This window comes from Cupressus sempervirens, chromosome 6 (assembly GCF_028749045.1).
Source record: "Cupressus sempervirens isolate cs-2001-9-10 chromosome 6, ASM2874904v1, whole genome shotgun sequence".
NCBI lineage: Eukaryota > Viridiplantae > Streptophyta > Pinopsida > Cupressales > Cupressaceae > Cupressus > Cupressus sempervirens.
The window spans coordinates 461,940,259-461,966,979 of record NC_143123.1 but is presented as its reverse complement, the minus strand read 5'-3'; the positions used below and the strand labels follow the sequence as shown (position 1 = coordinate 461,966,979).

General features: G+C 36.5%; 2 protein-coding genes across 2 annotated transcripts in view; one reads left to right on the top strand and one right to left on the bottom strand.

Annotated features, from left to right (window-relative positions):
- Positions 1–26,721, top strand: part of GALK (Mevalonate/galactokinase family protein) — a 135,022-nt gene that overhangs the window by 55,364 nt on the left and 52,937 nt on the right. Inside the window, exon 9 of the mRNA XM_089788565.1 lies at positions 8,409–8,543. Coding sequence (XP_089644691.1) covers positions 8,409–8,543 — 135 coding nt within the window. The remainder of the gene's footprint in view (positions 1–8,408; positions 8,544–26,721) is intronic.
- LOC149553063 (uncharacterized) lies at positions 20,289–21,726 on the bottom strand. Its single transcript, XM_089789833.1, has 2 exons — positions 20,702–21,726; positions 20,289–20,579 (listed from the first exon to the last, which is right to left on the bottom strand). The coding sequence occupies exons 1-2, from the start codon at positions 21,316–21,318 to the stop codon at positions 20,339–20,341; spliced, it is 858 nt and encodes a 285-aa protein (XP_089645959.1). The 5' UTR covers positions 21,319–21,726; the 3' UTR covers positions 20,289–20,338.

Genomic DNA, 26,721 nt, shown 5'->3' with positions numbered 1-26,721 from the left:
TCTGAGAATTTGTCCATGAAGGAATACATCTCATGGCCAGCTACGTCCTCTAAAATGCTATCACTAAACGGAATGGGGAATGGGTCTTTTACTGTCATTGCATTCAAACATCTGAAGTCCACACATATCCGAATTTGGGTGCCATCCTTCTTGAGTGATATGACTATAGGAGATACCCATTCACTTGTTTGTACTTTGAATATTATCCTAGCTTCCAACATCTTTGTGATTTCTTCGCCAACTCTCTCTGCATAGTTCTTATTCATCCTGTAAGGTCGTTTTCGCACTAGTCTTGCTGTAGATAACAATTGAATCCGATGGACACACAGCTCTGAGGGTATTGCTTTCAAGTCTTTGTACATCCAGGCAAAGGCGTCCTTATACTCCATAAAGATTCTAAGGGTTGCACTGGATCCCAATCATCCCCTCTTAGAATCTCTTTGGGTTGATCCACTTCTCCCAGGTTTAAAGTCTCTAGCTTGGCCTTCTTGTATTCCACCTCTTTTTTGAAAATGTGTGCAGGTGTCTTGTTGAGGGTTGCCACACCTTCTTTGTAGTCCTTGTACCCCTTGGGGTATTGTTCTTTTGCCTTGGAATCTTGTATATGAAGCTATTACATTTTGTGTGGAAAACTTCATAGTCTCCCATCTGCCAATGGAATAATCCATTAAGGGAACTTGTGTCGTCGTCTAAGCATCCCCCTAATCTAAGCACTCCATCCTCGTCTGGTTCCATCCCTTCATAGTCTTCCCCTTCGGAGTCTGATGCCAGGTCTTGACTTACTGACTGGTTCTTGAGATCTATGATGTATTTTCTTCCTTCAGACTCAATAGATAGAGTTTTCAATTTCCGATTATGGGTGGGTTTTGCTGTAACCAACCATCCTTTTCCTAATAAAGCATTGTACCCTTTCTTCTCTAAGGTGATAATCACAAAATCTAGAAAAATTTGTTGAGTATTGACTATGACTTTTTGTCCCATCAAGGTTCCTATACTCTTGATTCCATGTTGGCCGGCTCCCACTAGTTGAAATGTCAGTAGCCAAAGTGGGTTTTCCTCTTTCTTTCCACGTTTCTTCAGATAACACAAATTGCTAAAACCTCCATCAACAATAGTATTTGAAAGCTTGCACCCTAATATCTCCATTTCTACTACCGCTAGTGTTCTCCCCATTCCTATAGTGAATAGGGTATTGTTTCCTGTTTGTGCTTCTCCTTCTCTTTTTTAGAGGTTGCCCCTCTCAGGCTTGCCCCCTTTGTTAATGCTACCTGCAATTGAGGTAGTGTTTTCTAATAAATAAACGATTTTTATTGGAATAGTGGTTTCCACTACTTGCCTCACAATATTTGGTACACCCCTACTTGAAGTAGGTTTTTCTGGCCTTGTGTTCCCTTCCTCTCCCATGCTATCTTGAATGTCCTTCTTTGCTTCTTGAAATCTTTCTGTCTTCGTAGTAGAGGCTAATTTTTTGGCTTGCATCCTCGTGACCACAAGAATTTCGCCTTCTAGATCTTCAATGTTTAACATATTTACCCCCTTCTATCTCGGGCAATTCGCATCCTCATGATTGCTTGGCCCACGCCATTTACACAACATTCCTTCATTCTGTCCTTCTCTATTTTGGCAATCTCGTGCAAAATGTCCCCTTTCGTTGCATCTCCTACATTAGATCATAGGGCTCCCCTTAGAATCATACTAGATTGGACACTGAGGTGTGTTGTTATTGTTGTTGTTGTTGTTGTTATTATTATTACTTCTTCTTCTGTTATTTATGTATCCTCCTAGTGAGGTTTCTGTATTTGTATTCTTAGGGGGGGTGGAGGGTGGTGTAGATTGCTCCCCTTGGGTAATGAATACTTAAGCGCATGGTGTTTTTAAATTGTAGGGACACTCTTTAATTGCTTGCCCCAGTACCTGGCAAATCTCACAAAATGCTTTCTTTGGACATGCTCCTTTTGTATGGCCTTCTTTTTCATAGTCGGTGCACCAGATTTCCCTCCCTTATTTCTTTTCTTCCTTATTCCTAGCTACTTTCTTCATCAATTGCCTGAGGTCTTTTCTTCAGGCTTGGATTGTTTTGGATTCTTCTTCGCTTTCTTCTGAACTTTCACTCGTGCTTCCATGCCTTCTTGCCTTGGAAGTTTTGCTCTCGCTTTCTATGTCCATCACGCGAGTACACGCATTTCCAAAGGTTGATGTTGGAACTATCTTCATCTTTTTTCTAAGGGACAATGTTAATCCTTCAATGAACCATTTTTTCTTTAGTCCATCTACGGGCTTGTTGTCGAGTTTCCCTATCAACTCTTTCAGTCTTCTACTGTAGGCTTTTACGGATTCACTCTCCCTTTGCCTTGTGTTATAAATCTCCATTACTATTTCATCATCGTCCCTCAGGAGTCTGAATTTTTCCTGAAAGGCTGTGCGGATATTATTCCATGTGTTTTTCTTTCTTGCCTCCAGATCAGTATACCAATCAATGGTGATACCCTTTAGTGTGGCAGGGAAAGCTTTTAGCCATTTTGCTGTGTCGTTTTCTTTGTTCGCTTGCCATATGGTTATGCATGTTTTATAGTGGTGCGCGGGGTCCTCTGAGCCGTCTCCTAGAACCTCGGCAATTTTGTTTATCTATTGCCATTATGTTGGCCTTTTTCCCTCCTGATGGAATACTTCCTCCCAATGGAACACTCCTTCCTATTATAACACTTCCTCTTGATGGAATACTTTCTCCAAGCTAGAAGTTCCCTCTTGACGAGGAGCCCGATTCTTGATTACTGGAAGTATCCTCTTCTCTAGGACTTTGCTCCTGTCGAAGATCTCTTCATGTAGGTGTCTCTGGATTTCTATACCTTAACTTCCTTCTCGGCGTCTCCGAGATGACCAAATTGGCTATACCTTCGATTATATGCTCAATCAATCCTTCTTGGATTCTGGTGGAATCCCCTTGTCCTCCCTTCAAGTTACCAAGTCCCTCTTCTTGTTGCTGGAGACGTAGTGTCCTCAAGGCAACTTCCTCCTCATTTTCTTCTTCTAGTAGCCGCCTCGGATATATGTTTGGAATCAGGGGCATGAATCTGTTTAGTGTGTTTAACTTTTTGGAATTTTCACGTCCCTCCAAGTTGTGTTCCCTGATCCTCCTTTCAGCACACTGTTGGAGTACTTGTTTTCTCCTGCATTCCCTTGTGTCTTGACTCTTTCCTCTTCCACCCGTAACAAATTGTGTGCCAACAGGCAAGGGATCTGTCCTAGGAGATTGTTCACAGATGGTGGCACAGAAAGTTCATCGCGTGCTACAAGCTTCCCTTTATATGTACCGATTGACTGCAACTTCCCAGGCCGACACCAGATCACGTGTCAATTGATCTTCCCTGGTTATTTCCTCTTCTTCTTTGTCACTATTTGTTACTTGTATGAGTAGTAAAAAGGGCCTTCCCATTACTCCATCCCGTCGACCTCCAGGTTCAGACTTAGGCAATGACGCCAAAAATGTAGAATGGAAATACTACTAAAGTTCACAGAATGATGCAAATGATACAAAATAATGCAATAGAGATACACATAAAGCAAAACATAGAATGTAACTTTAATACCACAATACCAATTGGCGAGGAAATGGTTTATTTATTCATATCAAAAACATCGTGAGTACATTGACAATATTCCAAGTACTTATAGAAGGGTTGGTTGGTTGGGAGAACCAACCGACGCATTCCCTTACCTCCTAACTACCCAACCCGACTAAGTTTTAACAAGTACCAAGCACAATAGTTACTTTATTCCGACTACAAGGGATATCAGACAGTATGTTGAATGTTGTGTGGTGTGTCAAAAGGCAAAAGGCACCTCCTCCAATGCAAGCCTTTATTAGCCCTTGCCAATTCCTAGCAGACCATGGGAGTGCTTAAGCATGGATTTTGTTGTAGGGTTACCAAGGACCAAGTAGGGATTTGACAGCATTTCTGTTGTAGTGTACAGATTTAGTAAAATGGCACATTTTATCCCTTGCAAGATAGTACATGATGCTTGTCAGATTGCACACTTGTTCTTTAAAGAGGTGGTAAGAATCCATGGCTTGCCTTTGAGCATTGTTTCAGACAGGGACATCAAATTCATGAGCCATTTTTGGAAAACCTTATGGTAAAGGTTAGGCACCGATCTATCTTTTGGCTCTACATATCACCCTTAGACAGATGGCCAAACTAGGTGATAAACATGAGTCTTGGCAACTTGCTAAGGTGTCTTACAAAGGAGTATGAACAGGTTTGGGACCAACTCGTTGGGCAGGCATAGTATGCATACAATGATACAATCAACAGGTCCACTTGTAATAGTCCTTTTGAAATTGTCTATGGGTTACATCCTAGAGGGGTTTTTGAACTAGGATAGCTAAAGAATGGTGGACAACGAAGTGGTTATGTTGAGGACATTGCTCATTCTATAAGGAAAGTCCATGAAATAGTGAGGAAGACCCTAATTGAGAACACTGAGAAACTCAAACATAAAATGGATGACAGTAGGAGAGAGATACACTTCAAGGTTGGGGATCTTGTGATGGTCAAGGTTGCTGAATGGAGTCCCTCGTAAACTTCAGATGAGAAAATTGGGACCTTGCAAAATCCTTGCCAAATATGGCAACAATGCCTACAAGGTGGAACTACTTGAGGACATTGGACTATCACCCATTTTCAATGTTGCAGACCTAGTGATCTACAAAGGTCCTATTCTAAATGCTGCTTAGAGGCTTAAGGAAGTCACTCAAGTAGTAGAAGACCTAAACTTAACTCCTCCACGACCTAAAAGAGCAGATAAGGTACTTGACTCAAGAGTTTACAAACAAACTAGGACCAAGACCTACTTGGAGCATCTTATCAAATGGCATTGTACAAATGATGCAGAAGCAACTTGGGTTAAAGAAGTGGACATCAAAAAGTTGGGCATAAACCCCAACTTGCTCAATACAAGGGTGGATTAACATCTTTTTATTTTGGGGAGTATGGTGCAGGAGCACCTAGGCTAACTCCTAATCCCACTCCTAGGTCTTTGATTTTGGCTTGTACTGAACTTAGCCAAGTCAGTTAGGTGTGTTTGGACCTTAGAAGGTCATAGTTGAGTTGGTTCCTAGGTGGAGTAGACTAGGTTCAACCCACTCTAGGTGGTTTGGTTTTACTTGCTTTATGTTGTTTGTGTTTAGAGGTTTTAGGAGGCAAGAGAGGAGTTTGGGTCTTATGCCCTAGAAGTGTTGGAAAAGTATGGAATTGAGTTGGATATGTCCTCTATGATGTTTTTACATCTTTTTGAATCGGTTTGAGGTTATATGTGGTCATTTGGCACAATGTTGCAAAAGTTGTCAACAACTTTGAAAAGTTGCATGACAACATTGGAGCAAGAATTTGACCTATTGTGAATCTGAGGTTGATGGTTACTCTAACTGTCTGAAACCTCATAGAGAACCTATAAAACCATGAAGAAAACCCATTCCAAGGGTTGGAAGTTGTAATAATTGAAGTTTTGCAAGTGGATCCATGAAATATAGTTTAGAAGTTGACAGTTTTTGAACTTCTTGATTGCATGTACAGATCAATGGATTGAAGGGCTCATTTTTGTGTTTGATTCTTGTTGTTCATGTTGTTATAGTACTTTTTGTCTTAGAGTTCAAGCTGATTAGAGTTCATTTGTGCATAGTTAGAAAATCATTTGTACATAGACTGTCCGTTGTTCTTGTTTTGACAGTTTTTGGGAAAATGGCTCCCCCATGAATCCTCATCGTGGAATCATCATGGTTTTTGGGGATATGGAAGTGGAGCCCTTGTACAGTGTATATAGCAAAGGAGAGGCCTAGAAAAGCATGGCAGCTATTTTTAAAGTGATGCCCTTGGTGAGCTTTTAATGCATGGCTAGGTGATCACAGTGGTAGCAAGTTGATTTGGATGGATTGAATGTATTGGGTAGCTCAATCTGAGTGTTGGAGAGGGAGGATGGTTGTGTAAGGAAGACACATGTGAGGGGAGAAGTTCCCATGACAAGATTTGCTAGGGTATTCACTAAACCCTTGTTTTTAGGCACCTATATAGGAAGGAGGTGTACGGAAAAAGTTGGGGACCTGAGACCATCAAAATCTTTAAGCTCTTTCAAAAGGGTATCCAGATTGGTGGTTAATTTGCCAGCTTATTAAGGACAATTAGGAGCTATCACCCAAAAACCTAAATATGAGGCCTAAGTCAACTAGGTCTAATTAGGCCAGTTTGGGCTAGTTTGAGAAAATCGGTAAGAGAATCTTTGGATTTCAAGACACAGAGGATGAATGAGGCCTAGAATCCTTAAAATGAATCTCTCACTCCTTGTAAAAGGCAGGAAGAGGCCAAGATTAGTGAAAATGTGAACTTGGTGAGCAAGGTGAAGTGACTCAAAAGTGGAAGCAAGAAGGAAACCCATTGGTTTAACTGGATAGGGAGGTGTAAGGGATAAGCTAGCAATCCTCTGAGATTAGGGTAACCCTAATAGGCTGATTATGAAGCCTGGGTAGTCCTTGGAAAAGATAAGGGCTAGAATCAATCCAATTACATCATCCCTGCTGTCCCCGTCCCAGAAACATGGATTAACACTGTTTAAATTTTTATTTCCGAAACCTTGTCTTTTAAAAATATTATTGACTGCACTTTTGAACATTTGTGTTGCATGTAAATTGCATGAGAAACCTTAATCTGTCTCCTGCAAACTCGTGAAATTGTCAGAGTTTGCAAAATGGCAAAATGTTTTATGATATTTCAGGGCACAACTACAAATTAGAGCTCATAAGGACATGCATAGAAGGCACAACTAGTTGCGAATTTACTGCTAGGTGGTAAGTGATGTATTTGAGTCAAAGGAAAATGTTTTTTTGTTGTAACATTGCACAAATATATTCTATGAAATGACATCATACTAATAGTATTTACACAAAATTTAAGCACACGTAAACAAATAGATGAATAAGTTGTTAAAGAAACTCTTCAATGTGCATAGCACAAGGATCTATTGATTTAAATTAACAAGATAGAAATATTTAAATCCATATTATTTTGGTCCATTTAAAGTGATAGCATTTCGAAGTCATGACAACGAATGAGCTATATTCAAAGGTTATATCTTCACTCATTATTCATACTTCATATTCTGTATAGACTTTATCATGTTCAATTTTATCATTATTCAAATGCTAGGATTTTTGTCTTAGTTGCCGATTCGTGACAAGAATCCGATTCGGGCACGGAATCGGATCCGTGGATTCGGGGATTTTTTATTTTCCCAATTATGATTCGTGGAGGATTCGTGCACGCACACACACACACACACACACACACACATATATGCATTATATATACTAAAAAATAAGAGAAATATACATAATTCTAAAACTAAATCATTTCATAGTATGCATCTATGAATCTAGTATACTTGATCAATGACATTGATAATTAATCTATTTTCATGATTATAAAGAAAATCAACACATTCATGATTATAGATAGTAAATGAACTTGCATTGTGATTTAGAGGGTCATTTTTAGGGTTTAGGGCCTTTAGAAAAAAAAAATATTAAAAAATGAGGCTGGGCCCACTTTTTTGCAAATTTTTTTGGACCCTGCCGTGGATTCACGTGGATGCGTGAGTGGATCCTCGAGGATCCGGGCAAGATCCGTAATCCTGTTATGGATCCTTATGGATCCACAGGCAGGATTACGGATCCTACCCAGATCCTCGAGGTTCCATATGCAGATCCGGATCCGAATCGGACCCGAATCCGGATCCGAGGGTAAATGCACAAATCTGGTAACTAGGAAATTTTCTGTCAATATACTGTCACAGATGGATTAAATTTTTGTTTGCTTCTTAGCTATGCTGAATGTTAAATATAATTTTTAATTTGCACATCGCAAGGATCTTTCAATTTATATTAAAACTAGAAAATAATGTCTATTTTGATGAGGCTTCCATGCAAAGGTAGTGTTTTACTGCTATGACATGTGATTGGTCTATATTTTGAGGTTATATATTAGCTTGTTGTGTCTACTTCATCTTTTATTTGTACTTTATCTTGGTTTGATTTTGTGTCTACTGCTTTTTTTGGTTTTTCTGTACAATCGAATGATTAGTGTGAACACTTGATGGACTATCTATTTCTACGACGACAGCCTTGTAAATTATTTCATTGGAAAAAAAAAATCCATATTCTTCGCTAAATGACCTGTATTTAAAGCTAATTTAGGCTCTATATCACATCATTGTTTTCCTGATAACATGACAATGGTCTAGTTTCATTTTTCTACTGTCTCATTACTTGAAGTAAAGAATTATTGTTCAAATTTAATATTATTTGTTGAACCATATTTTAAAAATCTGGTGGAGGTCATTGTATTGGTTTTGTATTGTAGGAGTTCTTACATGAGGAACATTATACAAAAGAGGAAATTGAGAAAATAATTGAAGAAAGTCTCGAATCAATCATGGCTGGTTCACCAACATCGCTGGCTGTACTTGCAGCTGCTACGCATTTTAAATTGTTCCAGGTATGATTTTACAGGGATCATTACTAAATTCCTGAAGTACCTTTGTTTTCTTGTTACTGTGGTGTAGTTTGGGTGTATTGTTTCTAAGTAGGTTATCTTTATATCTTTCATAGAGTTTGCCCACTCTTGTACATGGTGAAATCATTTAGTGCGACTGAAGATTTTAAATTGTTCATAAGCCTCTGAAATGTGTGACAAGGAATATATCATAGACTCTTTGGAACCACATCCAACTTCTTCATAAAATATTTTTTGTTTTACCACGTAACGTGATTATTGGGGCTGGAAGGGGTGTGGTTACTTCTTTTAAACAGGGGTATGAGTGTATGTGGATTGATTGTATACCTTATACATTGGAAAAGTTTAGACGCAAACAGCAAAACAAAGCAATACTGATTCACAGGTAATATGGTTCTCAAGGGTCATTTCCAATCTTCAATAAATCAAAGAATGGCAATCTGAAAGCCAAATTTCTCAAGCATAGACTAACTGTGCTGGTTGTTCATATTGCCACTCTTCAATAATATCTCTTCTTATTTTTCACTTACCTGGGCTTACCATCTGATGTACCCTCTCTCCAAATCTGAGAACCCTTATAAACCTGGAAAGCCAGGTTCAGACCCTGGAGCTTGGGTCTGGGTCTGGACTCAAGCCCGCACAGACCTACAGACCCAAACAGGGACCCTGCCTGGACCCGTAGCAGACCTGGGCTTACCTGTGGCCTGTGGGGCCAAAAAAGTAAACTTAAAACATTGAACAACCAATTTTAAATATTTTTTCTAATATAATCATACTATGAAATGACTTAGTTCAAAATTATGCATGTTTCTCTTTTTTTTGTATATATAATGCATATATATATTTATATATATATAAATATCTATACTCATGAACCCACCCACGAACCCAAATGAGAATTTTTTTAGCCCAAACCCACAAACCCGAATTCGAACCGGAATCCGTCCCTAAACCCGAATTGGCAACTTAGTCATAAACTGATAAACTATGATACCTTTATAAGTTGGCATGCATTGGCTAAACTCCTTATTGTGATAGTGAAGGATTGCATCTCAAATTGAACAAGGACTTAAATATTGCATGCCAAAGGGTGCCCAAATTTTAGGGGTAACCACATTTATGTGTGCATATCAGTTAGAGTCTCCTAGTTTTATTTTGTTTGAAACATGGTCCATAGCATAGTTGGCATAATCGCCAAATAATCGGCGAGTTTCTACTAATCACCGAGATTTTGGGACTGGCGAGTTTTTCACAGATTTAATCGCGACTCGGCTATAGAAAAAATCGCTGATTAATTGTCGAGTTTTTGCAAAAAATCGGTGAGTTTTTCAGAAAAACTCTTTTTTAAAAATTTTTTTAAAAATTTTTAATTTTTAAAAATATTTTAAATATTTTTTCTTTGTTAAAAACAAAAGGCAAAAAGCCTATATATTATGTAAAATAGAGGGTTACAGTATGCTAGTAGAGGTAGGAAGAGGAAGATGTGATTGTAATGATGTTTTTACTTCCAGATTGACACAAACTATTTACTATTATGCTTACCGCCATCAGTATTCTGCATGAGAATGCGATTTTGTACCCACTATGCATTTATATATATATCTAAACTCCTACTTGTTTCTTTCGTGTTCTCTATAATGAACTCATTAGATGCATCTTCTCATTGAAATTTGCAAAAAAATGTATTTTGAACTAAATTTTAGCTTTTTTTTAGGTTCCCGAGTTTTCCAAAGGTTTTTTAAAAAATGGCCGAGTTTTTCCCGATTAAACTTTTGGGGGGCTTGGCGAGTTTTTGGCTTTGGCGAGTTTTCCAACTATGGTCCATACTTTGACCTTGGTGAGTCTATGGTTAGAGACAGTGAAAGTGTCTTCATCTCAAGACTCATACCAATCCTGGAATACAATTATCTGGACTTTGCTTCAGCATGATTGCTAATTTAAGGCAATGCATATTGGGCAATAAATCAATGGTTTCTTATCCACTTCTAAGATTTCAAAGCTCAGTTCAACACTTGGTATATATCTGTAGTTTGTTTGGATTTTGAAACCTAGAATCAATATCTATGGCAAATCGGTTATCACTTTGAGGGAGAGCTGATTGCAAAGATTTCAAAACATATTCATAAAACCTAGACAATTTTATGCCCATGCACATGGATGGAGAGTCATCTCTATAAGGGCATTGTTATGTGCATAGGCTGGCCGTGGGGGGGTGGGCCCTACCATCAGTTTTCTAGAAGAATAGATGAAGAATAGACATAAATTCCATCTTCCCTATTTGCCTCCCATGAACACCCTGGGGCATAGCTTCTGTCTTTTTCCTTCTCTTCCTCTGACAACTTAGTCTTTATTCAGTATTTCTTCTTCCAGTCTTACTAAAAGAAGAAGAAGCACGAACCCAGGCCTTCCTGGGCCATAGAATAGTAGGTCCTCACAACCTCAACAAGAGCCCATAGAATCTTAGGGTTCATTGGCAGGGCCCTATGGGGTTGGTGTGAGGACAAAAGGCGGTGAGGTTCATTCATCGTTGGTCTGGTCCTGGCTCTTCTTATTCCTTTCTCGGCCCCAAACATAATGATATGGGTAGAGTTTTTTGCGAGGCAAAGATCTATGCCACTTGTACCGGGGTACTTTTATATTATATTGTATATGATCAGGGAAATGGTTCATGCTCACTTCAATGGTATTGCTTCGTGCAACTGCACTTCACAAGGTTTTTGTGTAGCCAATTGGATTGGTTTGATTTGATGGAAGGAGGAAGAATAGGGGCAGGCACATGGATGATGGAGAATTTTTGAGAATGGTATGGGAGATTGAAGGGAACTTTGGTAGAAGAGAAATAATTAGTGTTTGTGCTCCTGGCTAAAGTTTCTGATAGTTCTTTTGGAATCTTTAGGGCAGTTCTTCGAAAGGTTGTGGTTTTGATTGTAAACTTATTTGGTTAAGCCCAAGCATTTGAGACACCCAAAAAAGAATGCCAGAGTTTGTAGTTATCACGTGTATTAGTGAAAATTGAAATTACAAGAATAATAGCTCAGTCCTAATCGCAACAACACCACAAGTGTTCTGATGCTAGATCTTGAATGTGATTAAGAATTATGCAGAAAATATTGTAACCTCATTGCTGATATTTATGTCTTTCATTTTAAATGAGAATGATAATATTCCTTAGCCATTCCTATTAGTTGTAACTTTTATTGGCCATTGCGAGAAAGGATGAGTGGAAGTATCACTAGCTGTAAAGGGCTTGCTGGCTCACTCAAGAACTATGCTAAAGAAATTGTTGTGATTTTGTACGCTTGCAATTTTTTTCTTTTTTTGAAATCATATGCTTTTGTTTGTTTGCAGATATATAAGATTGCTTGGAAATGAATAGGAACTATTGAAATTTCAGAATTGATTTACTGACTAACTTCATCTATGCAAGATTAACAAAGCAACTTACACATACAGAAATTCAATTACAAATGAACCTGGTAGATGTAGTTGATGTTAGACTTCTAAGAAGAGATGTGTTGGTAGCTTAGAGTGAAATTCCCCACACTAAAATCCAGATCATAACCCTTGGTAAAGGAAGCTATAAAACTAAGGTGACCAATATACAATACCAATAAAGATGGCAACCTTAGCGTATTTACGTAAATAATAATTTTAATTTACTTTTCATGCTGAAATGATTGAAGAAGCATTCAGAATTGAAATCGGACAACACATGAGTGATCTTGATGAAGCATACGATGAATGGACAATAATATTCCTCTTTATCAGCACATTTCAATTATATTCCTTAAAGATTTCTCCACCACAACTTTCCATCAACAATAATATACTTGATGGCCTGAAGCCTTAGTGTCCTCTTCTCATTATCATTCATTTGTGTTGGAGCACACATGTACTGCAAATAGCAGATAATATCCTTATATGAATCACAATGATCCATATCACAAATACATGGCCTGTAGTCATCATCCATTATGTTTATCTGTTTTGTATCTAGATTTGACTGTACCATAAGTTTCGCCAAACCCTGGCCTCTTGCCAACTTAGTAATCTGAATGTCCACATAGAATTCCTGAATCCTATTTATCCATCTACATCTTCTACCAGACACTTCCTGCTGAGAGAAAATATCTTTGACTGCAACACTTGGGACAAAAGCTATTACTGTGGCTCCTACCAAGTAATATCTGAAAGCTTTAGTTGACTTACTAAAAATAAATGCTCCCTCTAAGATTATTGAAGTGCAAACCAGAAGCCAAAAATAAAAATTAAGAGCATCACTCAGCTCCAACTGATCTGAGCTTGTTAGAAGCATCCGTTGACTTACAATCCTAGAGCAAAAACAAATATCACAATCCACCTAGATCCCAAAGGTAAAACTGTGTAATATCCCTGTTGTGCACAACCGACTCCTATAGCATCAAGACCCAAATAACTGACATCAATAACAAAATCATCTGGAAACTAATCGCAGGCACTGATGGAGTAGACAACTTATCATAACTCAGCCCAACTGAAGTGCCAACTCTGTCAACACCTATGTCCCAATATAATTGACACTCACATCTAGTTGCACTGTGGAGATAGTAACAACCATAGGTGCTTGTTATACAACCACCATCTCCATCCTCTACTAACTTGGATGTGTTGATATTGCAAGTGATCTAACATGTAGCTACTAATCCCATCTGCGAAAGATGGTGCTAATTCATCCCACAATGTATGGTATGATCTCAAAGTCAATCTATATCGATGAATCAACAAGTCCTCTGGGTGTGAATTAAAGGATAAATGATGAGAACCCACAACCAAAAACTCATGATAAAATGCTCCAGTCTATGTCAGTGGCTCATCATTGACAACTTGAGAATCAAAAAATGGCTCCAATCTTTGACCTCGAACAACTCATTAGACAGGATCCTAAGTAACCCTCTCGGCAAACCCAACCACAAAATCCATGTGGGAAAGCATTTTAGCCAAGGTCTCTATAGTCTTTCCTACCAAACAAGGAATATTGTGAGAACCTTAGATGAGAGTACCCTCAAGCTTTGTATGGTCCCTTCAGCGATTTCAAACGCTCAAACAAATACTTCATAAATGACTTTTTGTAGTGCAATTTCAAACTCTCAAGCAAATACTCCATAAATGACTTTATGTAGTAGAAATAATACGAAGAAGCATCAACCTTCTCCCTTGTGATCCATGGTTTATCCCTCTGAAGTTGTGGCACTACCAACTGTCTATTGCTATTAATTGTATGAGATGAAGTAATAGATTTTCTTGTAGTAGAAAGAAACAAATCGCTATGAGAGTTTGTCTCCAAATTAGATGATACCCTACCCAAGTCCTATGAAGAAGCGGGAGTAGTGTCAAGAATTGACACACAACTCTATGAAGAATCCTCTGCTATCACATCTAGACTCTCAATAACCTGTTTTGCATTATCTATTAGTATGCTAACTATCGAGGGACCTGGTACAATAGGAAGCTCTCAATAGTCCTCCACTGAATCACTCATCTCATTTGTAACTACTCCACTTATATCAAGGATGGATGTAAGTGCATCCTTATCGCATCCATCATCCCTATTTGTGGAATTCAACTCACCACCAACCACCACAATTTGAAGAATTCTTAGAACTCACAACTCAAACCCTCAACAAATTGTCAAAAGCAAATAATATTCAATGGATGAGTAATTCTCATCATGGGAGCCATATTTATAATCTCCATTGTACAACTTAGCTTCAATTACACACCTTTCACTTATAAGTTTTTTTGCTTTATACTTAGGCACATAATATGGTTTATCAATTTATTTTTGGCTCCAAAAAATGACATTTTCAACCATTTCCTAATATTCTTACACATGAGGTCATTGTTTCTTATGCCCAAGATTTAAGACTTTTCAACCCTGTTCCAATGAGTTATGACACTAAGGTGGCCAACATACAATACCAACGAAAATAGCAACCTCAACATTTTTAGTTGAATAATATTATGATAATAATTATTCACCCGTCTTGCGAAAGTGACTGAAGAAACATTAAAATCAAAATCTGACAACACAAGAGTGATCTTGATGAAGAAAGCGATGAATGAACATGATAGGGTGACTTACTAAAAATAGATGCTCCCTCCAAGATTCTTGGAGCCCAAATAAGAAGCCAAAAATAAAAACTAAGAGCATCAATCAATTCCTCTAACTCAATTGAGTGCATTGGAACCAACTGTTGACTTACCATAAATAGTAAGTCCATCAAGATAGAGCCAGAACTCACCATTGGCCACTGGAAAGCTTAATAACTCCATAATTGAGACTTGCAAATCCCACTCTCAGATCACGAGGATCACGATGATGAATTGACCAAGCGAATTGTAGGAACCTGCTAAAAATGGGGACATTACATTCATGGAATGATGCGATCAAGAATAATAGCTTGATTTGTTTAATGGAAAGATGGAAAAAGGAAATGATTTGTCTATTCACAAGCAAGGATGCAACTATTTGATACCATAAAATATTTAAAGATGTTTGATACCTTTCCAAATGATAATATTGTTAATTTTTTCTACTTATCAATATTTGGGTTTCTTATTTGAGCAACAACCCATATTGGCAAAATCGGTGGCATACATTTGGCACTAGCAATCAGGAACATCACCATCACCATTGCTTACTTCTAAATCATAATTCGAGACAACAATTGCATCATCATCACTATAATCAATTAGGGGAAAGCTTACAACATATTTAATTATTCTATATTAGGAACAATTATAAGTGATTGATAGGAGACTTACAACACAAGTTGCTTCACCATACAAGGAATGGCAAAGTTAACTTCATAGCTGTAGACCAGAGTGTAGAAGAGATCATCAATTCATAATTCCCATTGTCATATCAGGAACAATAGAGGATACTTCATTTTATTTAATCAATAAGACTATCATTCAATTAACCTAATATTATATATTATTTGAGATATTGATACTATGTTTAAGGATAATCAAGTTAGAGTGAATCGCTATATATATATATATATATATATATATATAGCAGATCATAAGAGATATCATTCTTATAATAAGAGGTATCTATTATCACATCTATAAAATTTATGAAGGATTTTGTGTTATAAATTAAGCATTTGATTAAAAGAATTCTTTTGCAATTGAATTGTGTTAATGTTTTAGCATCAGTAGAAGTAAAACATTGATTATTTGATATATTAATTTGTGTTTATGTTTTTCAGATAAATTGTTATTGGTGATTCTTATATATATATAATATATATATTATATATGTAATATATAATATATTATATATTATGCATTATATATCTTATATATATAATATATATGATATATGTAATATAATATGTATTATATATATTATGCATTATATATTATTATATAATAATATAATAATATTATATTATATTACATAAATGGTTAATATATTAATATTATATATATAAGACGAGATATGCATATAGTTATGTATAAACTAAATGGTGATTAATTTTAGAGACAGGTCTCTTCATGTCTCTTGCAGAGACATGTCTCCTCCTCTCATATTATACATATATAAGATCCAATTCTGCATTCGAAAATTATCAATTACAATGGCAATAAGAGTACATTTACATAAACAATCTCAGTTACTTTAACATGGTATCAGAGCAGGACTACAAATGTAAGAAAATAAGAGATGCAGTAAAAATGCATACCTTAAGAAAGAGATTGAAACAAACGTCTAAATTGCAAATAAGTCATTGTTAATGCAATAATGGGTCTGCGTGAGTTCTCTTTCTCACTGGATATTCATGTGGATAACAGGCAAAAGTTGTGCTGCAAATAAATGCAACCCCTTCTGTTGCATAAGAAATATGATTCATAGATTGTAGAAGCAGATCCACACATCTATTAATCTCCTGTCAGCCTTCAACGACAAATTGTAGACCCGTTCTGTGATCGCAGCCTAGGAAGAAGCATCTGCATCCAACCAAAATGGACACCCATACTTGCTGAATGTAATCACCCAACTGCAGATGCAAACTCGCGATCATGGCCAGAGAAAACACACACCAAAGCCAGAGAATATAGGTGTTGGAAAGACCAAATAATTTAGATGCCAATAGCAAGAGATATCAATGCCAAGCACAGAGGGAACTAGGCTCTCAAATAGGCCCAACGACGACATAATATCCAAGCATATGTCACAGGGAAAACTAAATGTAAACAACAGGGTAAAATAGTGTTTGGAAATCAGATAACTAAATGCTCAGATTTGCAAAATTAAGTTGTGCTACACAACCATGGACTTGGCATCGAAATTCAAATATCCAAGTCCATATTCAAATACAAATCGTTCCCAATCACAGTGATATGAAATATTCAAATCTGAATTACAAATTACCAATATTCAGGAGTGGGAATTACCTATCCCGAACAAGAATCACTCGATGTCACTAATAGATCAGACCTCAAATTGGAACCAGTGGGCTCGAGCTCTCTGTTTATGTAAATTGCAGATGTGCATACTCCCGGTTTGGATTAGATCAGACTTGGGTTGCCACGTAGAAGAGATTAAATAGCACGTGCAGATGTGTCAAAGTTGGTTCTTCCAATGCCGAGTGCACTAGAGTCACTGAGCACTCAAATAGGAGTCGCTGACTTGGATCAATTAGGATACAAGTTGAGTCGCTATCAATGATGGAAACTAATGCTCAGAGATCGAGAGTTTGGGAATCCTCATCAATGAGGAAGCTCAACTTGACATGATGATTCGGTCATGTCTGATACATTTTATTGCATAAGTAAAGAACCTTTGTCCCATCCTTGATTCAAGATATGTTTGAACATGAACGACTTTTGTTGGGTTATTTGAATAAGAAATTGAATAGCGATGCCAATATATAAAGAGAGTACACAAGTGGAAGTAGGGACCCATCGATGCATTGATGACGTGGCCTCTAAAAATGGTGAACCGAGAATAACAACCCTGGATGACAGGCAGAGAAATAAACTATTAAATTGGGAAGAGAAATAACATCATATATCTTCTACAACCAAGGCGTACAAATGCAATGAGAAGTAGTGCTGATAGATCCTGACATCAACACGCAGGTAAGGAATAAGGTACGTGAGGTAGATGCATATAATAATTTTTTTTAAATAAGTGATGTTAGAATAAATTAAGTTGGGACTACTAACATTATGATTATTTAATAATAATTGTTAGTATTATTATGGCATAAATTTCTAATATTCTTATTTAAAATGGAATGAAATTCAAATGTAATAGAATTCAATTAATAATAAATAAGTGTGTCCTTTCAAATCAAAGTAACAAGAATCGGAATCGGCAAGGCCGAATCGAATCGTGAATCGGCAATGAATCGGCGATGAATCGGCAAATTTGAAAAAACCCTTTAAATTTAAAGATTTTAACAATTTAAAACTTATTTCATGCACCCTTTATTGAATATAACTTAAACACACTATAACATCATCAAATAGAAGTTAAAACTTAACATACATAAACATGGAACATAAAATCCATCACATATGTAACTATGTTATCTAAAATGTAAATTGTAGGCTAGCTAAAGTAAATAGAAATCAAATGATCACAATGATTTAAATCATAGAATGTATGTAAGATGATCCATAAGACATCAAATCATAAATGTATGTAAGAATCTAAGATGAAGATCCATGAAAGTTTGAAACATATGTCTATCAATGATTCAGTATCAATATCTGTAAACAAAATATAAAAACAAGGCTCCAGCTCAAGCCTCAGACTCATAGTCATCATCATCATCCTCAACATCATCCTGAAGCTCGGCTGCAGCCTCAGCCTCAGCCTCTGAGTATCCAGTCTGCCTAGTAGCAAGGCGTCTAATGTAGGTCCTAGAGGACTGCCGAGCCATATCTCCCGCATGTAAGATGGGCTCATGAACGTCGCTAGGGCCTGTGCCTGTGCATGCACGTGTGCGTCTACCAATGCCTGAAGAACGTGCTCTAGCTGCCTCAGCCTCTATATCCACCTGGTCAACCCACACATGGTCTTCCTCAGTGAAGACTGGATCCACAACCTCTGTGAGCCATTCTGATTCTGGATCAATCTCCTCTAGAATGATCGAAGAGGAGTCAGTGTCCAAAATCTGTCTGATCCTAAGACGGAGGTTGTAATGAACAAAGACAATATCATTCAACTTCTGCACTGTCAACCTGTTTCTCCTCTTCGAATGGATGTGCTCGAACATGGACCAACTGCGCTCACATCCAGAAGCGCTGCTTGGCTGACTCAGAATATGAATGGAAATTTTTTGAAGTTTTGGGGTTGTGGCCCCAAACATTTGCCACCATCTATCTGCAATAAGGGAAAAATTGAAAATAGAAACAATTAGTCTCATTTACAAATTACAAGTTAACTCTAAAATTACATAATCAACTTTAAGATTAGAATCTAGATTCATGAACATTAAATATATTATTTAATTTTTACCTGGCTGTAGTGTTGTCTGAGCATTTATGGCCATCCTGCTAGAGAAAAGTGGCTCCTCTTTATTGTTGAACTGATCTAGCTCAACAATCGCAGCAGCGCTATCTTCATCGCTACTCAACCTCTGAATCACTGTGTATAAGCCAGTGAGAACCTCCGCATCCGCCTTGAACTCAGGACGGAAACGATATGCCGGATTCAGAAAGTAAGCTGCTGCATGGATGGGTCGATGGAGCTGATTCTGCCATCTCCTATCGATGATGTCCCAAATAGGGCCATACCTCTCCTGCACTCCTGCATATTGGGCTCTGATGGCCTCCTTGGCTCTATCCATGCCCTCATAAATGTAGCCCATAGAGGGCTTCTCCCCATCAGCAGTTTGTAGCAAAGCTACAAGGGGCTCAGTGACCTACATATAAAGTAAAACAAAAAACTTGAGTCAAAACTTAAATATAAAATAATATAACTTAAAGTAAAAGTAAAATACTAAATGTTAAATTGCAATAAATTTACCTGCAGGATTTCTCTAGCGGGTTTCCAAAAACCATCCTCATCAAATATGCAATCCGCCACATCTATCTCTACAGTGGTCGTAGCATAGGAAGAGGAAATCCACTCCCGCCCAACAAACATGCTCCTCAATTCATCCCTTGATGTCAACAAGGACTGCAAGGTGATGAAATTCGAGGCAAACCTCGTGATACCTGGGCGAGCTAACTCTTTGCCTTCTGTGTACTTCCTCATTGTGCTAAGGACAAATGAATGATTATAAATGAATTTGCATATGTTTTTTGCCCTTTCCACCCATGACTTGACAAACTCAAGTTTGCCAATTTCCTCCAACATGAGGTCAATGCAATGTGCCGCACAAGGGGACCAAAATATGGTGGGGTGCCTCTCCATCAAAAGTTTACCTACAACAATTTTAAGTCAATTAGAAATTCAAATTTCAAAATTCAAATAAATTTATTTTCAAAACTTGAAAAGTTAAAAGTTTACCTGCAGCAACATAACTTGCTGCATTATCCGTCACCACCTGGATCACATTTTGTTCTTCCACCTCTGCTATGACTTCCTCAATAGCCTCACATAAGTATGTGGCATTTTTTACATGTGCAGAAGCATCAATGGATTTGATGAACATGGTATATCCTACAAGTAACAAAACAACGAATTAGAATATTAAAATTAAATGGATCATCGACAAATTAGCATTCAACAAATCAAAATTTACAATTATGTATGTAGGAAAGTAGAATGATCAATTACCTCCACAGGATACAAGAAAATTGAGGAGTGTTCTATTCCTCCTATTTGTCCAACCATCAGTCATGATGGTGCAACCCTTTGCAATCCACTCCTTTCGGTTCTCCTCGAGCTCAGCCCTCATGTCCTCTACCATCTCATCCAAGAGGTATCCGCTCAACTCAGCCTCAGTTGGGGCTTTAAACCCCGGACCACAAATAGCAACCGCGTCTATCATGTTCTGCCAATAAGGAGCCCTGTCAAAAATAAAAATTTAGATGTCAAAGACTCAAATTATAAAACAAGTAAATATAATTAAAGTTTTACTTTTACTTTTAATTTTAACTTTAAAGAAAACAACGAAAAAAGAATCAATTACCTGGCTGCAATAAATGGAATGTTGCAAAAGTACCAAAATTTGCATATCTCCTTTCTGGCAGCATCATGAATTTTCTTGTTCAAACCCATGCCCTCAAGCGTGGGTTGGGAACCAGCAGTAGTGCGGGGCACAAAGTAACTATCCATTCTGTTTTTTCGCACTCTAGGCTGCAATAGGTTGGTGTGGGACTCTGTCTCAGTATGTGACCGACTAGCACTAGCACGAGCAGAAGAACTAGGATAAAAAGGAGGCCTAGAAGAACCCTCTCCAACACAACCTACAGATGCAGAAGTTGATGCAGATGCAGATGTGGATGCGGCTGCAGATGCGGATGCGGGAACATGGGAGCCAATACCCCTTAACCCTTCAAGTTGCATTTTCCTATTGGCTTTGTCTTTTTCAATTTTTTCTAATGCCATTAAGCAAGTGCGTTTTGCCTCAGGAGTTTGGTGAGTGCAAATTGTAACATCGTGTCCAGGTATAGCAGCAATGTGGTATTTCAATCTATAAATACCCCCAGAAGTTATTTTTTCTTTACAAAAAATACATTTTGTTTGATATTTGGTTCTTCCAGGAAACTCTTCGTTATATTTCCAATATTCATCTTTTCTACCCATTGCGAATTTGCAAAAAATGAAAGCAAAGGCTGCTGCAATAAAAATTTATATGTAAAATATCAAAGTTTGAAGCTAATAAAAGCTACAAAACAACAAACCCTAGTTTGCAACTTAGTAAAAATAAAGAACATTCAAGATCTAAACTAAAAATCTTGAAAACTATAAAAATTTAACAAAAAATGCATAATACACTAACATGCAAAAAAAAAAAAGAGCACTTACCTCTTGCAAATGAGTTGAGGAGTGTTGAGATTGGCTCCCTAATGCTCCCAATGCAATTGATGGCCTCCCCAAATGGATTGCTGATCTCTTTTGTGCTCTTTCTTCTTGCCGGTTAGAAACCTATGGCTCTTCTTTTCTCTTCTTTTCTCTCACTTTTCCTCTCTTCTACTCATGTTAAACAAATAGAAGGCCCTTTAGGGTTATAACAAAGAGAATAGGTCAAAAACAAAGTAAAAAAAACAAGCAATTTTTTAAAATTTTACAACTCTATACTTTATTGGCCGCGGGCGATTCCTGCCGATTTTTCCAGGCGATTCATGCGATTTTTTGCTTGAATCGCCTGAATCGGCGATTCAGGCGATTCACTTGAAGAAATCGGCAATGGCGATGTCCGACTCCAAAAAAATCGCCATTGCTGAATCTAATCGCCGAATCGCTGATTCAGGCGATTTTATGGCGATTCTCGTTACTGTGTTTCAAATAGAACAATTATGTTATTTTGGAGGATAACGACAATACTATTTATTATTATATGTACTATTATCATTATAATTAATTACTATTATTCTTGAGTATTATAGTAGTCTCTCTCTAATGTACTATAAGAGTTATTTGCCTTAAATCATTTTCTCCAAGAATGTTATAGCAGAGGGAGATTGAGATTCAGAGGGAGCTTGACATTTCATTTAAAGCTCTTGTAGAGCAAGGAGAAATTGTGAAGGGGAGCAGTGTGATAGAACGTAGTAGTTTTGAGAGAATTGGTTAATGGAGTCATCACACATGCTACAAAATATGGTGAAGGGTCTTCTTTTGAAACACCCACGTATGGAGAAATATAATTAGTTCCATTTTCATCGTTGTAGATGGAGAAAGGTAAAATTAGGTATCGGTATACTTGTTTGGTATATATCATCATATTTAATTTAATTTAGAAACATAGCATTATTGTATTCCTTTATGAATATATATGATGAAGAATTATATATATGTAATTAGTTATAGGGACATATCATTGTTATTAGAATAATAACATTAATTTTGATTATTATCATTGCGATCTTTCATTTTAATTTGTATAATATGGTGAGATAATATAAACCTAAATATGTATGGATATATATGTCTTTTGATTTCATATTTATTTTTGATAAGGGAATATGTATATATGGAAATAAAGAAAATATATGAAAGTGAATCAAGTATTGTCTCTAAGATATTATCCTTTAATTACAAGAGAAAATTATTTTTCGATTATTATATACTTAGAAACGTCTCTCTTACCTATTCATATAAGCTATCTCCCTTGATCTTTTTTTTTCTTCGAGAATGTTATTTCACGAAAAAGAGGGAGGTTGATATTTCAGGCAACTTTGAAAGAGAGGGAATAGATAGATGATATGATTTAGTCAATCTTTGGTGATCTCGATCATATTGATTCAGAGGGAGTAAACCATGTTGTGATGGAATCTTCAATGATTGATAAATTGTAATAGTCAAGGGGACTTTAATTCATGCAACTATGAGATCTTAATCAACTACGAGAAATGATAAATGATACTTGATGCATGAATTATAGAATCATTCAAGTAACACAATCATACTCAATCAAGATATTGGCGCATTATGGACAAGTTTGTGTTCGCTTCTACTATTATGCTAAACATATGTTTAGATTTTCTAACATAGAAAGAAGTCAGCATATTTGATATTAAACAATATAAAAATGAGTGGAAATTTTACATTGTGGGGGTAATAATAGTCAATGTTTCATTCCCACTTGAACCTTCATTAAAAAGGGAAATGTTCTCAAATAATCTAAGAAGACAATTTCTGAATCTTCTTAAGCAGATAAGTATTCTTATCTTTTGTATTTATCTAATTTATGGTTTATCTATTACTTTTCTTTACATACTATAAGGGTTATTTGTGTTGATCTTTTCCTTTATGACTAAGGATATTCTTATAGGAAAGGAAGGTTGGCACTTTACATATGCTATTAAATATTGTACAGACTAAATCTAATGATAGTAGTTTCAAAGACCCTAATGATCAAGATGGATAAAGTGTGGCTCTTGATGCAAGTATCTTTGATGATTGAGATTATGAGATTCTTCTATATTAAGAGGGAGTATGACACATCTCCGAAGGCAATGCTAGAGCTTAGAAGATTGATACTCAGAGGGAGTCTAGAAATTCATGTGGGTGACTGCATGATGTTGATGGGCCTACTCCTATGTATATCATGAGGGAGTGATGAGTTTGACAAGCATCCTTGGGAAAAGAGAATTTCTGAGGAAGTAACAAGAGGACCTGACATCCCAGGATCAATATTCAAAGGGAGAAATTTTGAGATGCAATCCCTTGTGGATGATATCTTCTCTATGGAGAAAAGTTCTAAAGGGAAATGTTAAATTGACATATTTCAAAAGTAAAAATTGATATGTTGATTTCAATCTATATTTGGTTATATAATTGTTGTTTCAGATATGTAATGAAAGGTGACGATCTTTCATTGGCATATATAAATAGAAGGTAATCATTGTAAGAGATTTTACATATGATAGGCTTGTTATCATGGTTCTTTGGGCCGGAATCTGCCGGACACCATGATAACAAACGGAAGGTAATTTTTGTAAGGTGATGATATTACAAATGATAGTCTTGTTATCCTGGACATCTCTAGATATTGTTTTCGGAGAAATAGAGATCATGGGTAACAAATCTATTATGTCATCATGGACATCTCTAGACATTGCTTAAGTGCAAGTAGAGATCGTATGTGTATCATGAACATCTCTAAACATTGCTTAAGTGCAAGTAGAGATCATGAGTGTGTCATGAACATCTCTAGGCATTGCTGAAGTGCAAGTAGAGATCATGAACTGCAAATGTGTCATGGACATCTCTAGACATTGCTTAAGTGCAAGTAGAGATCATGAACATCTTAATCACTATGGACATCTCTAGACATTGCTTAAGTGCAAGTAGAGATCATAGGAAATACTTTATGTTGCTAAGAGATTTTAATATATATTGTGTTGATTACATAATGATTCTGATTCTAATCTAATGATGTTTTACTTCTCCCTTGCTAAAGAGGGAGTGTTAATGTTTTAGCGTCAGTAGAAGTAAAACATTGATTATTTGATATATTAATCTGTGTTTATGTTTTTCAGATACATTGTTATTGGTTATATATATATATATTATATATTATGCATCATATATCTTATATATATAATATATATGATATATGTAATATAATATGTATTATATATATTATGCATTATATATTATTATATAATAATATAATAATATTATATTATATTACATACATGGTTAATATATTAATATTATATATATAAGATGAGATATGCATATAGTTATTTATAAACTAAATGGTGATTAATCTTAGAGACATGTCTCTTCATGTCTCTTGTAGAGACATGTCTCCTCTCATATTATACATATATGAGATCCAAATCTGCATTTGAAAATTATCAATTACAATGGCAATAAGAGTACATTTACAGAAACGATCTCAGTTACTTTAACAAATTGTAGGTAAACAATCCTTAGTCCTTAAAAATCTACATAAGGTGGCATTGTAAGTGGTATTAGTTACATGAAGTCTTTTGCAATTGAACTGTAGGTAAATGACTCCTTAAGAATTTACTACGTTACCTGATTCGCGTGTCTGACCTGAGAACTAGATTCACAAATCGGTATGTCCCCGATCCGTGCAAAGCTTAGATTTAACCTTGTGGGTCCGTCTGGACCACAAACTATGAATCTAGGCAAATCCACAGGGTCAAATCTGGACCTTGTGCAGATCCGACCTGGACTGATTGAGAATCCTTGTGGACCTGGGGAACTCCGATGCGGATCTATGTGGATCCCTGCAGACCCAGGAGGCAACACATAAGATGTGGGCCCAAAACTTGGCAAAAATCAAAATTTTTGTTTTTTTTTTGCTTCAGTTTAGTAGTTTGATGTGATGATTTTCTTTTGAATCATAATGATAATGTTAAACTTTGACATATGGCATTGATCAATGATCAAGCATCATAGATTCATACTATGAAATGATTTAGTTTTACAATTATGTATATTTCTCTTATTTTCTTTATATATAATGCATATATATACAGAAGCGAATCCTTATGAATCATAATGGGATTTATTTTTTGAGGAATCCACGAATCGGATTCTTGAACCCGAATTCATCTCCTCACCCGAATCGACAACTTAGAGAATTTACATAAGGTAACATTGTAAGTGGATTAGAACATGACTTCCTGGCAATCCTATGAGGGTTTAGGATACAAGAGCATCTAGGGTGTAAGAGCAATCTTGCGTCATCGAAAATATTGTCAAGTATTTCAATTAAGGCTATTTTTGAGAAGGGTTACTATTTTTGGAAAGTTTATAGTTTGAGCATAAATTGTTCCAATAATTTCCGTGGAGGTTCCTTTTGGATATATAAGCCTCTTGATAAAGTTTCTTAACAAGATCATGTCCAATTCTGAAGATATTGGATTTTTCTTTTTTGACATGGTGTTATGAAAATCCAGAAGGGGTCAAAACTAGTACAGGACAACACTAAAATGTCATAGCTGCAAACTAATTCGAGAGGTTTTTGAATATTGGTTATAATAGAAATATATAAGCCTCCCAATAAAGTTTCGATAAAGGGAAGAGAGAATCACTTAGAAAATGGAATTGTTGGGTGCTAAAATGGGAAACTTTCACTTTCTAGAAATTTCTAGGGTGGTTATTGGTGCTACATATATAGGGATGAAGGTGGCTTTTAGTCTTGGTTATAGAAGGGTAGTTTGTGGCTCTAATTTGTAGCTTATTGTAATGAACATACCCATGTGGCTGTAGTATGTTATTTTATGAATATTCTAATGCCATTTCATTGACGATAATAGCAAGAAGTGTTTGTTCTTGCAATTGTTCAATTCCTGTAATCTCCTATATAGTTCCTTGATGTGTTGTGTGTGTGTTTAGGTTGGTAAGGGTAGCTGTTCACCTGTTTATGAGTGAAAAGGTACTTAGGATATACAACTGTGAGAAATTCAACCAAAACCCTAAGGACAACAAATGAGAAGGAACATATATGGGTGAAATTGAGTTTAACAAGAGAATGGATCAACTCTTGGCTGACAAAAGGATGCC

Excerpts from the sequence above, each read along its gene's own strand:
- LOC149553063 (XM_089789833.1), bottom strand. The coding sequence starts at position 21,318 with ATGGGTAGAAAAGATGAATATTGGAAATATAACGAAGAGTTTCCTGGA. Across the intron at positions 20,580-20,701 it reads ATTCCATTTATTGCAGCCAG|GGCTCCTTATTGGCAGAACA; the intron begins GTAATTGATTCT and ends TATTTTTGACAG.